Source organism: Panthera leo, chromosome D3 (genome assembly GCF_018350215.1).
Source record: "Panthera leo isolate Ple1 chromosome D3, P.leo_Ple1_pat1.1, whole genome shotgun sequence".
NCBI lineage: Eukaryota > Metazoa > Chordata > Mammalia > Carnivora > Felidae > Panthera > Panthera leo.
In genome coordinates this window covers 9,332,662-9,345,744 of record NC_056690.1, presented here as the reverse complement: position 1 = coordinate 9,345,744, position 13,083 = coordinate 9,332,662, and the positions used below count along the sequence as shown (strand labels likewise).

The window sequence follows — 13,083 nt, the reverse complement described above, 5'->3', positions numbered from 1 at the left end:
TCATTGCAACAGCTTAACCGGTTCCCCTGCCTCTTCTCAAACCCCCTCTTCATTCTTCACTCTTCAAACAGAGTAAGAGTGCTCTTTCAAAACTGTAAATGCGGCCACCTCCTAATGCCACTTAAAATTTTCAATGGTAGTGGAGCACCTGGGTGGCTCAGTCAGTTGCGCATCTGACTTTGGCTCGGGTCACGATCTCGCACTCTGTGAGTTCAAGCCCCACATGGGGCTCTGTGCTGACAGCTCAGAGCCTGGAGCCTGTTTTGGACTCTGTGTCTCCCTCTCTCTTCCTCCCCGCTCACACTCTGTCTCTCTCTCAAAAATAAAGATTAAAAAAATGTTTTTAATAAAATAAAAATTTCAATGGCAGGATGCCTGGGTGGCTCAGTCGACTAAGCGTCCAACTCTTGATTTCAGCTCAGGTCATGATCTCACAACCATGAGATCGAGCCCTGCATTGGGCTCTGCACTGATCGTGGAGCCTGCTTGGGATTTTCTCTCCTCTCTCTCTCTCTCTCTCAAAATAAATAAACATTAAAAAAAATAAATACATAAAATAACATTTTCAATGGCTCCCCCACCGCCCTCAAGACAAACTCTTTAGCCTTCCTCAAGAGGCCCTCTAGATCTGCCCCCGACTTGGGGTAGCAACTCTCTTTTAACCTTAATCCAGATGATGTGGACATGCAAATCTGCATGCCGCTTCCTCAGACCCATGATGTTCTCCTCCAGCTACCACACCTTGGCCTATGCTGTTTCCTTGCCCTGGACTGCTCCTTTCCACCTGTTACCTGGCTAATTCCAAATTGTCCTTTGGGCTCTAGTTTACCTATCACTTCCTTCATGAAACCTCTTCTGGCTACCAGAAAAGACAGGTGAGAAGTCAGTAAAAGGATACCCAGTACTGACCTCCTCCTAGCACTTACCCTCCTACACTTCGCTGCAACAGGCTCCTAACTGTTCTCCATTTGCCTCTTTTTTTAATGTTTTATTTATTTTTGAGAGAGTGCAAACGGGGGAGAAGCAGAGAGAGAGAGAGGGACAGAGGACTTGAAGCAGGCTCTGTGCTGACAGCAGCAAGCCCAATGTGGGGCTTGAACTCACGAACCATAAGATAATGATGTGAGGTTAAGTCAGATGCTCAACGGACTGAACCACCTGGGAGCCCCCATTTGCTTCTTTTCTAAACGTACTGTCAAAAAGTTCGGGGGGTGAGGGGGAATCATATACATATAACACATACATATGTATATAGACTTACACATATATAGGTATAGAAATAATCCAAATATGGCAAAATGTTATTAGTCTATTTAGGTGAAAGGCAGATGATGAAAAGCATATGAGAGGTCACTCATATAGCATCTAGACACAGTGTAATATTCTTTCAACTTTTCTGTATGTCTGAAATAAAAAGCTGGGGTAAAAAAATAATTAAAGCAGGAGCGCCTGGGTGGCTCAGTTAGTTAAGCGTCCAACTTCGGCTCAGGTCGTGATCTCACGGTTCGTGGGTTCAAGCCCCGCATCGGGCTCTGTGCTGACAGCTCAGAGCCTGGAGCCTGTTTTGGACTCTGTGTCTCCCTCTCTCTCTGCCCCTCCCCCACTTGCACTCTGTCTCTCTGTCTCAAAAATAAATAAACATTAAAAAAAATTTTTTTTTAAATAATTAAAGCAAATTCTATTTGCTGTCAGTTTCTCATGAAAATCTTTACACTTTTTGTGTGTATGCTTTTTCTATAGTTTAAAAGCTTATTAAAAATCAGGTTTGAGGGGCACCTGGGTGGCTCAGTCGGTTGGGCGGCCGACTTCGGCTCAGGTCATGATCTCGTGGTCTGTGAGTTCGAGCCCTGCGTCGGGCTCTGTGCTGACAGCTCAGAGCCTGGAGCCTGTTTCAGATTCTGTGTCTCCCTCTCTCTCTGCCCCTCCCCTGTTCATGCTCTGTCTCTCTCTGTCTCAAAAATAAATAAACGTTAAAAAAAAAAATTAAAAAAAAAAATCAGGTTTGAACAAAACGTTGGTAAGACAGTCTGTAAATTTACAGGAGCCACTTCAGTGCCTCCATAAGGATTCCACAAGCTATGTAAGACTCTAAAGAGAGGATTCTTAAGCAGTAAATCTTCAAGATGATACAATGTGTTTTTCCTGTAACTGGAAAATTTGCTGAACTGGGGGTGGGGGGTGGAATTTTGAAATGAAAAACTTAAAGATTGATTTGCATTTTCAGTTTTACTTATGTTCCTATGCCAAGGCCAAGGTTTATGATGGAAGGAGTTTATTTATAGGCTACTAAAAGCGTCAAAACGTTTTGTGTCAGGGCTTAACAGAGATGAAAAGTGTCTCTGGGGCCTGAAGGGCTGACTTTCATCTTAACTGAGGATACTAATGGATGAATGGGCAATGCTCCCATGACCAGCTTGCTTATTCCTTCCAACTAGAGATGATGGTTCTGTTCTAGCCACTTCCCAACACTCTCTTCAGAGCAGCAAAACACTGATTTCTGATCCCTCCAGGCTGGGGTACCTATCCACTGACTGTAACATCTCTCCCTGCTTCATCTGCCGGTAAACTTCCACTTATTTTTACCTCACAGCCTCAGTTTTACCTTTACCTCCTCTGCAGAGGCTTTGCTTTTCTTTTAAAAATTTTTCTTTTTTTAAGTAGGCTCCACACTCAATGTGGAGCTTGAACTCAAGAATCTCACGTTCTACCGGCTGAGCCAGGCAGGCACCCCGGGGTTTTTTTTCTTTTCCCAGGCACTCTCTGGCACTACTTTTTTTTTTTTTTTTAACTCCTATTGCTTCTTCTCCATACCTTCACCAGAGCATTTACCCCATTACACAGCCAACTGTTTGCACACCTATCTGCTCCTGTAGTTGTAAGTTTCTTACAGAAAGGCGTATCTTGCCGTTTCATCTTTGTACATATTTCATCCTTGTGTATATCCATCCCCTGGGGCTTAGCACAGCATCTAGACACATAGCAGGTGCTCAGCATAAATGAGCTGGAAGAATGAATAAACTGGATGAATCAGAGAATTGGGGAAGGGAGGGGACAGGTTTCACGGCTGATAGCCACAAAGAACTGTTACAAGCCCAACTTGCCCGTTGCTAACTAACGATTCTAGTTCTCTGGGACTGGCATCTTTTTTCTGTAACACGGAGAGTATTTGTCTTCTCCGAGACTTTCAGAACAATGAGATTAGTATGATAATGTAGATTTGCTACTTAATTTATGCTTTTATAAACATGCACACACAGTATGTGTTGTCACATGCTAAGATGGTTTAGTAAAGAGGCTTTTGAGTGTTGGCTTTAGAATCAGATTGCCTGGGTATGAATTCTAGCTCAGCCACTTACTAAGTGTAAGAGCCTGAGCCAGTTTCTCTCGCTGGGATTCAGGTTCCTCCTCTGTAAATGGGAATAATTATACAACGGTTTCATACAGTTGTTGTTACTACTGCATGAAATAAAGTATGTAAAGCACTCAAGTTAATACCTGACACACTATTACCTACTACTGTAATAATTATAAAAAGTCCACAGATCTTGCATGTTATATGCATATACTATGTGAATACATATATGCATTTTCACAGCAATTCTTAACAGGGGGTGATTTTGGTCCTAAGGGAACATTTGGCAATGTACCCAGACATTGTGGGTTGTCACCACTTGGGGGGGGGGGGGGAAGTGCTAGTGGGTCAAGACAAGGATGCCAGCAAACATCCTATAAAGTATAGGACACACACACACACACACACCAAAAAATGATCAGGACTCAAAATGTTAATAGTGCAAAGATTGAGAAACCCTGACATAGAGAGTATACTGAAAGGTGACAGCGTGCAGTCACAAGCTAATAGACTTATGTCATGTGGTCATGTTATATGCATATATCGTTCACGTCCCTACACGTGTCCAGGACATGCTGTGACACATCTTAGATGTCTTTATAGCATACGCTTGGAATAGCATTCTGTCATGTGTGTGCTATGTAGGTCTGTATGTCTTAATGTCTATATGCTAAAGGCAGTCTGACGTACTGGAAAACAAAGATGAATCTAAGAAAAGTGATAAAGAGCCACAGGCTCTATTCATTTAATACTCACGGCTGTGTAATATCCTAGTTTTACGCAACACCTAGCTCAAGGTCACACAACTCACTGATCAAGGTCGACTCCATAACAGGAACTATGCCTGTTTATCTTATTCACGAAAATATCCCATTACCCCACCAGCGCTTAGGCTCTCAGTAAACTTCGTGAAGTGATGCGGCGGAGAGCAGGGCCCAGATCTAGCTGCAGCACCGCGCACGTAACCAGGCCACCGCCCTAGACAGAGTCAGAAACACTGCAATCGAGTCCCTATTCCTGAAGCGCCTTCAGAGAAACGGATTCACCTCTGAGCTTTAGCATACCTATCTGTAACGTGTGGCTAACACAAAACAACTCCACTAGCGCTAGAGCGAGTGGTGAAACATAACAAAGGCAAGAGCGAGTGGCGAAACATAACAAAGGCAAGAGCTCGCCATATGGCTAACAGTTCCTCGGACAATTCGGAGCTCGCGGAGCCGAGGACCCCTCGCCGTCGGCTGAATTAGGCTGGGGGCAATGCCTCTCGCGTAGGTAAACTCGGGCCTGGGCGCAAACCCACCGATCGGCCTAACGCGGCAGCCACTGCCCTCAGTCTTCGGAACGTTCCTCCTTCCCAACCTCTTCGAGATCTCCCCGGGAGCGCAGACTCACCTCCGCGCCGTCACGCCAGTCACGTGCCCGCTTCCCCATCCAATCGGAGCGCGCGCTGATCCGCGCATGCGTAACCCCGCGCGTCGACGACGGCAGCCGGGAGGCGGAAGTGAAGGTTGTTGTGGCTCGGCTGGTTGCGCGCGGAGCTGCTGCTACCGAGGCAGCGGCGCCGGCGCTGAGGCGGTGGCTGCGCTGCCGACTCTGGACCTCTTGGCCTCTCGGCTCGCCTCCTAGCCTCGCCTGAGCCCGCCGGGGCCCGCGCCGGCCAGCGCTTGCCCTATGAGTGTGTCACTGGTTGTCATCCGACTGGAGCTTGCGGAACACTCGCCCGTCCCCGCCGGCTTCGGCTTCAGCGCCGCGGGTGAGTCCCGCGGCCTCGCAGCCTTCCGTCTAGCCCCGTGCCTGGGCCCGGGGAAAGGCGGTGGCGAGGGTCTTTGTCTCAGGAAGAAGCTGAGAGGTGGTTGAGATTCCTCTTACTCCACCCATGCTAAATAGGCCGGATGTCATTTCTGGGAAGCCCTTCCCGGCCCATCCCTCCTGGTGCCTTCCCACGGGCACCCTTTATACCTGGCACGTCGCCCTCTCCACCCGGGGTTAGAGTCAAGTTTTGTAAGTTACTTTCCTCTAGGCTTTGTGAAGGCAGCGACTGCATCCCAGAGATGCTGACGGTTTGTGGTTTAATTAAATCGTTCCTCTTTGGAAGAATATCTATTTAGGTGCCCTGCAGCCATAGTAATAACTAAAATGAGTACACTTCCTATGTCCCAGCACTGTACTAAGCACCTTGTATGTGTTATCTTTAATTATCTTTACAACAGTCCTGTTACGTAGATGGGTGGTATGCCCCTTTTACAGATTGGGAAACTGAAGCCCAGTGGTTGAATGACTTGCCCACAATTATCTGTAGGTGGTAAAACTGGGATTCTAACTTAGAGCTGGACTTGAGAGTCTGAGCTGTTCGTTACCAGCCACACAGTCTGCTTCGTGGCGAATGCAACTATGACTGCGTTTCTTGAACCTTAAGCAATTACCTAACAGTAACAGTTATTCAAGAAGAAATCACTGAATGCTCACCATCTGCTGGAACTTCAGTTGTTTGCAGAATCAGACATGGTCCCTGCTGTAATGGCTCCAGCAGCTCAATGGGGAGAGATGAATTAAATAATTGCAGAATTATAGTACTGCAGAATTATTATTAAGTAATTGTAGAATTACAAGTGGGAAAACAGCTGTGGAGGAAAGGAAGAGTTTGGAAAGGTATTACACGAGGATCTCTTTGGTTTGAGGAGGGGACATAGGGCAGGTAGATATGGTGTCCTTGGAAACTAACTTGAGTGTGTGAATTTTGGAGCTGCAATTTAAAAATTGAATAGGATTTAATGGGTTACAAGCACCTTTCAAAGACTACAAGTGATCTCTCTGAGTTCTGAAAGTCAGCTTAATTGATATTAGGCACATATACATCTCTAAATGGGTTATTCATTGATTCAACAAAACTTTAAAGAGTTTGCACTGTGTGCTAGGCACTGTCGTGTAAGTGCTGGGGATACAGCGGTGGGCTAAACAGGCCTGGCTCCTGCTCTGATAGAACTTGTATTAAGGATATTTCAATCGAGTCTCCCAAGCTCCTTTCCCATTTTTGTGTGTTGCATTGATTTAAGACCGTGATCACAGATTTTCATGGTATGATGCATGGCATGAGGCTAACCTGGGGTGTTTAAGAAGACTGCTAAAGGTTTTTGAAATTTTTGTTTATTAATGGACTTGATACCTTCATTTGGAGCTCAACACAGTTTCACTTTACCGGAGATTACTAAAAGTGTTGGTTTGTCTTGGCATAATCACTCTTGAACTCTCTAAAGCTCCTATTCTCGTTGATATGCTTTAAAGTGCATGATTTCACTATGACAACCCTGCATTTCTCAATTTATTGCACTGGGAGTTTATTGACTGTCTGCTGGGCACTAAGGAGCCCCAGAGGTGAGTGGGATGGACACCACAAAGGCATCTGAATATCTTGGGGGAGGGCAGCAGAGAGGAAAAGGAAGGTTTTTGATGGATACATTGAAAGTGGAGAAGAGCTTGTTTTATTATCAGATATTAATCATTCATGTGTTCTTTAGCCGGGGAAATGTCTGATGAGGAGATCAAAAAGAAGACACTAGCTTCAGCTGTAGCCTCTTTAGAAGGGAAGTCACCAGGGGAAAAAGCAGCAATCATACATCAGCATCTTGGTCGTCGAGAAATGACAGATATGATCATTGAGACCATGAAGTCCAACCCAGGTATGCTTTCTAAAACCCTAAACTCGTGTAACATAAGCTCATGGTTGCCTGTTTTATACATGTCATTCAATGAGCCCATGATTTTGACCTCTAGCATACTTTTATCTTTCACTACCTGTGTGCCTTACTTGAGGTTGTCAAGCCAGATTTTAGCCTCTCCAAATATTTCTCCTAAATTAATACTAACAACATGGGTTGACAGCTTTATTCGGTGAGGAGAGCTACTTGCCATCTAGGTTAGTGGCAGATCATGAACGAATCTAGATAAGCATGTTGTGTCTCCCACCCCCTGCACACGCCCTTTCAGCTCCCTCCAACCCAGAGCCTGGATGTATGCTACGTCTCCAGTATGAAGATGGTCAGAACTGGTAGGTTTGGCTTTCAAAATTAATAGCCCTGAATGTCCCACTTAGGAGCACATGATGGAAGACGCCTGCTTTTATTATGGTGCTGCCAAATGTAAGAGCCGTCCTTAAGTTTCTGTGGGTGTTAATGAAATTTTTATGGGATAAAGAGTGCTTTTAAGTTTAGGCGATCCCCCAAACTTGACTGTGGTGTAAATACATTTCTTACCGCAATTCATTACAGTTTCTCTGTCCAAGTTTATTTTTCTGACTCAAAATTTTAACCTAATTAGAATCCTTCCACCTATCAGTTTATAATCTGCTAATTTTTGATTTGTGAAAGATGAGCTGAAAGCCACAATGGAAGAAAGGAAGTCTTCAGAAGCATCTCTCACTGCACAGAGAAGTAAAGATCAAAGTATAGAATGCATAAACGCTGCTCCCGATTCTCCATCCAAACAGCTTCCAGACCAGATTTCGTTCTTTAGTGGAAACCCATCAGTTGAAATAGTTCATGGTATTATGCATCTATACAAGACAAAGTAAGAAAAAACCTTTTCCTTTTGAGTTGGTCTGTTTTTTGTCTTAGGGCAGTGAAAAATGTCTTGCCCTGAAGGGAAGAGGATATTTTAAGGTTCAAAAGCATAGTACTTTCATATATTGTGTATTGGAGAATTCTTAGATGTTTTATATTTGGTTAATCTTATAGATTGGGTCATAGTTTCTTCTCATAGAAGAAATACGTAGATACACTTGAGAAAATACTTAAGAAAATATTCCCTGAGAAGGTAGGCATGCAAGAGGATTGGAAAATTGAAAGAAAGAAAGATAAAAAGAGGAAGAAAAATTATAAATGATTCATAACATCATTGTGCCCACCTATCCCCACCAAATCTTTACTAAAGAAGTTGATAAGTCAGTTAATGGATTACAGTGTTGTCATCTCTTTTTACCCTTTTTTTGTGGTCCAAACAAAACTTATAACAAGCCAAAGGAAAGGAAGCATTTGGCTAGAAAATCAATAATCTGGGTTATCAGCCCCTTGGATAATTGGTAGCTGATCTCTTTAAAGCCTGTCCTTGTCCTAACATGTTTGCTAGGTCCCCACTGGGAGACAGTGGACACTCGGGTCACCATTTTGGAGCACAGCTGTTGAAGTGAATTTGCAGCATTTCAGAAGCAAATTGCATTGCAGGAGGTTTTTTCTTTTCCTCTCTTCCAGCTATTCCTACCCAACAACACTTTCTGTAATCTTCAGAGTCCTGTCTTCCTAGTTCTGAATTCTTTCTTATATTTAGAACTCTCTTCTAAACCCCTTGAGAGAAGTCCATAGTTGGAGTTGCCCATTAGCTTGTAGATTGAAAGTTACTCTGGCCACCTCTCTTCCTTCGTGGGGGCAGTTCTCTTTAACTTCCAGAATAGTGATTTTAAAATTTAAAAATGAAGAAGAAAAGAAAAACAGAGTTGTGCTTCTAAGTTACCTAATGAGACATTATTGTTGAAAAGCTAATGAGAATAAAACACAAACTGCAGATTTATAAGCGTAACAAGCTTTTAACTGAAGACTAAAAATGTCAGTGGTGGATGTAATATAGGCCATTTCAAAGCTTACCATAAGCTCTATTGCAGGTATGTTGAAGGGATTCTGCTTTTACCCAGGTAGTGTGTTTTCAGGTATTATAACACTCTGTTTAAATTGATCTGTGAACTAATACAAGGTTTATTTTTTTCTATTTTCTTGGACATAAAAGTTGTCTAATTAGTGTTGTCTGAACTAACCATACCTCATCTATTCAAGACAGTCTAATTATTGTCTTATTAGTAAGATGACCTCCTTAAAAGAAGATGTGAGGCGCAGTGCCATGCTGTGTATTCTCACAGTCCCTGCTACAATGACCAGTCATGACCTTATGAAGTTTGTCGCCCCATTTAATGAAGTAATTGAACAAATGAAAATCATCAGAGACTCTACTCCAAATCAATATATGGTGCTGATAAAGTTTAGTGCACAGGTAAAAGTTAAGATATTAAAAATCTCTTTGCCACAGAAACTGTGTTTTTGAAACTGTGTGATACTAGCCGTGTGTGATTTACAGCATTTTGCACTTAAGACTCTTGATATATACCTATCTTTGAGGGTATTGTTGTCATTCTAGAAATCCTTCTAAATTCACTAGCAGACACACCATGCTAATTCATACCCATAATTTTTTATAGAGCGGATTGGGTATGAAATCTAGGGTTGTATTTTATTTATCCAGTAGTAACTATTCCAGTAGAGCAGTAGATCCCAAACTTTTTGAAACTGATACCATATTCTTATTTGCCACTATGACACTGTGCCCCTGCTTTTCTCATTCCCCTTTTAAAAATTATTATTTGGCACATTTTAGAAAATAAAATCCATTTTATATTTATGTTGGTGACAGATTGGGGATGTTCCTTGAAGTATCAAAGATGCTTTAGAGTTCTGCTTGAAAATCCCTGCCACAGAGAGAAGCAGTGAAAGGATGGTGATATTTTCTATTTTGAAAAGTACTTGCACATTATTACAGATACTTTTTGATATAAGAAGGTTTTGCCATTCACTTCATTTCATTTGTTGCATTCAGCAACATTTTCCGGGGGCCTCAGTTATAAAGGTGTTGGGAAAATATTCTCTTGGTTTTATATGTTCATTGTGAAGCGTATGCATTCATATTTGTATGAATATGAAAATAAGATAAGCCTGAGGTATTATCCAAGTTATTTAAGTGCCATTCTATCCACAGGTTTTAATTTGTTGTTGTTGTTTTTAATGGCTGTTACATTTGTCCATTCATTAGGTTTAGAAATGCAGCTCTGTCAAAAGTGACTTCTTTCTCACCTCATTAGGAAACAGCCTTCTTGAATTTGCCCCAGATCAACAGTTCTGGCTTACAGATTGACAAAGAGTGGGTGTGCCTTTTGATCATTTGCCATTGCCTCTGACCAGTTACCAAGATCTATGGGTGAAAGGGAGCCGTGACACGAGGCCCACTTGTCCTCTCCTTCCTCATTGCAGAAATCCAGAGTTGATGGCAGTAGCAGTCATTCGTTGGCCATGGGGAGGAAATTAAGAGAAGTGAGGGCTGGATTATGTTTGGGCCTGTTCTGTGGGCCACAGAAAGAGAACCCTTAGTGTAGCACTCTGTGTACAAGAGGGTACGTGATTGTTACCTTTAACCTTTACAGAATACCCCACCATTGAAGTGAGACGTTTAAAATAATGAACCTTCCTGCATGCAGACTTAGACTTCACAAGGTGACAGTGAAAATGGAAAAGCACTTAAACAGCTGTGTTCACTGACTGTCGGGAGACCTTCCATGGTCACTGAGGAGCTTTGCAAACAGTGGGCAAGTGGTACCTTTTAAATCTGGTAGCACATGTAATACGAAGGATAATGATGATAATGTGCAGTCTTACTGACTGCTTAATTCTACACCACTCGTTGCACCAAGTGCTTAACGTGTATTATCTCCTGTAGTCCTCACTACAGCCCTGTGAAGTAGATAAGTACTGTTATTATCCTTGTTTGACAAACGAAACTGACTGCAGAGAGAAGTTAGTAGATTGCCCCCAGTGACTGAACTGAGATTTGAGGCCTCACTTTAATCCTAGGGCATATGCTTCTTCCAGTAGGACTGGATGAAAGTGTGCGGAAAGGGAGACAGTCACTGTTGGTAAGAAATTGTAATGGCAATATTTTAGTCATAGCTCCTACTTAACAATTGAGGGAGATCGGCAAGTAACACAAGAAAAGTCACCGATTGGGGAAGAACGTTTAAGAGCTTTATTAGACCTTTTAAATAGTCTGAAGTCTGATAAACCCACAAACTATAGCAAGGGCCACCCCTTTGTGGTGTGCATGTAATGCTGTGGAAAGTTTCTACTACTGTTCATGGATTTTCTTTGTACTTCTGCAATCTCTCCACCTGTCTTTTAACCAGATGTTGGTGGCCCAAGTTCACGGTTATTAGTTCTGAGACAAATGAAACAGTGTGCTGGCCCTTCCCCATGGAGATAGTACCCTTGATCTGAGAATCATGAGTTGTACTATTTATTGCTGATGTTGGATCTTAGGGTCTGAGGCTCATCCTATCAGGGATTTTCTGAGTTCTAAAAACACTTTCCTGGTATAAGACTTGAAGTTGTTAAATTAATACTGGGCCCTAGTGAAAAAACAGTCAAAAGGTAAAAACTATTAAGCACTTACTAGATGCCAGGCCACATAAGTGGTTTTCACATATTAGCTCCTTGTCCTCTCAACAATGCTATGAGCTAGGTGCTGTTAGTTTCATCTTTTATAATTGAGGAAACACACATGGATAAGTCACTTGCCCAAAGCCAATTAAGTGTAGGAGTTAGATTTCAAACACAGACAGCCAGACTCTGTAGCCTGGGAAGCTAACTGTATTCTTATTCCTTTCTTTTTCTCACCGGAGAAGTTTTTGGGTTTTTTTCACCAGAAAATTTTTTTTTTTTTTTTTTTTAATTTTTTTTTTTTCAACGTTTTTTATTTATTTTTTTGGGACAGAGAGAGACAGACCATGAACGGGGGAGGGGCAGAGAGAGAGGGAGACACAGAATCGGAAACAGGCTCCAGGCTCCGAGCCATCAGCCCAGAGCCTGACGCGGGGCTCGAACTCACGGACCGCGAGATCGTGACCTGGCTGAAGTCGGACGCTTAACCGACTGCGCCACCCAGGTGCCCCTCACCAGAAAATTTTTAAAAAGAGTAATCCTCTGTATCTCCTATAAGCTCTTAAACTTCTTTTGGCCTCAGCTTTATGCTGTAGTTCTAGAGTGATAACGCTTACGTGGTTGTACCGTGACCGTCAGAAAACTTAGTGTTCGGGTAAGGAATTTGTAATTCATCAGAACACAGGAAGGCTGGAGGGGGTCAAGTTTTGTAGTGCTTGAGGACCGAAAAGGAGAGAGAAGCTCTCTGTAGAGTGTGTTGGCTCACTTTCATTTGCATGCTTGGGACAGCCTAGGAGACCCATCTTTTGAGAAGCAAAAATATATTTTCCACACTATAGTTTTGATCACTGTGACAGTAAAGGAACCTTGATCATAATGGGTTTTCCTTTTTCAAAGTTTATCCTGGGAAGAGAACAATTAGAACAAAAGACTCAAAAAAAAAAAAAAAAAAAAAAAACCCAAACTGGGCTTCTTAAAAATGTTGGGCTCTATACAATGCAAGCATTTTATTTTTTTTTTCTTCAACGTTTTTTTTTTTTATTTATTTTTGGGACAGAGAGAGACAGAGCATGAACGGGGGAGGGGCAGAGAGAGAGGGAGACACAGAATCGGAAACAGGCTCCAGGCTCCGAGCCATCAGCCCAGAGCCTGACGCGGGGCTCGAACCCACGGACCGCGAGATCGTGACCTGGCTGAAGTCGGACGCTTAACCGACTGCGCCACCCAGGCGCCCCGACAATGCAAGCATTTTAAATAAAAGAGCTGTTTCTTCTGTGTTTTTTGCAGTTAGTTTCAGGCTTTTGTTTTGTGCATTTCAGCAGTGGGCTGAAGTAGGAACCATGTGTATTTTGTTCTTTACTCTGGTCCTAGCACATAGCACCGTGCCTGGCACATGCTGGGTGCTTAGTGAATATTCAAACGAGCGAAGCTACATTTCCAATACCGAGATTGTAAAGAAAGAGATCTATGTGTTCAAAACATATATTT

General features: G+C 42.8%; 3 protein-coding genes across 4 annotated transcripts in view; 1 reads left to right on the top strand and 2 right to left on the bottom strand.

The window, feature by feature from the left end:
- ACAD10 (acyl-CoA dehydrogenase family member 10) overlaps nt 1-4,730 on the bottom strand; it is a 42,384-nt gene extending 37,654 nt beyond the window's left edge. The window contains exon 1 of the mRNA XM_042911740.1: nt 4,653-4,730. The gene's annotated coding sequence lies outside the window, so the exon portion shown is untranslated. The remainder of the gene's footprint in view (nt 1-4,652) is intronic.
- The window catches only part of LOC122204271 (60S ribosomal protein L6-like), a 738,693-nt gene that overhangs the window by 645,416 nt on the left and 80,194 nt on the right, over nt 1-13,083 (bottom strand). The gene's annotated exons all lie outside the window — the stretch shown is intronic.
- LOC122204266 (BRCA1 associated protein) overlaps nt 1-13,083 on the top strand; it is a 93,733-nt gene that overhangs the window by 59,166 nt on the left and 21,484 nt on the right. The window contains exons 1-4 of one of the 2 annotated variants that reach the window (XM_042911743.1): nt 4,876-5,105; nt 6,868-7,029; nt 7,717-7,915; nt 9,196-9,385. In XM_042911743.1, coding sequence (XP_042767677.1) covers nt 5,024-5,105; nt 6,868-7,029; nt 7,717-7,915; nt 9,196-9,385 — 633 coding nt within the window. In that variant the 5' untranslated portion in view covers nt 4,876-5,023. Of the gene's footprint in view, nt 1-4,875; nt 5,106-6,867; nt 7,030-7,716; nt 7,916-9,195; nt 9,386-13,083 lie in introns of those variants that run through there. The other variant, XM_042911745.1, reaches the window with a different exon arrangement.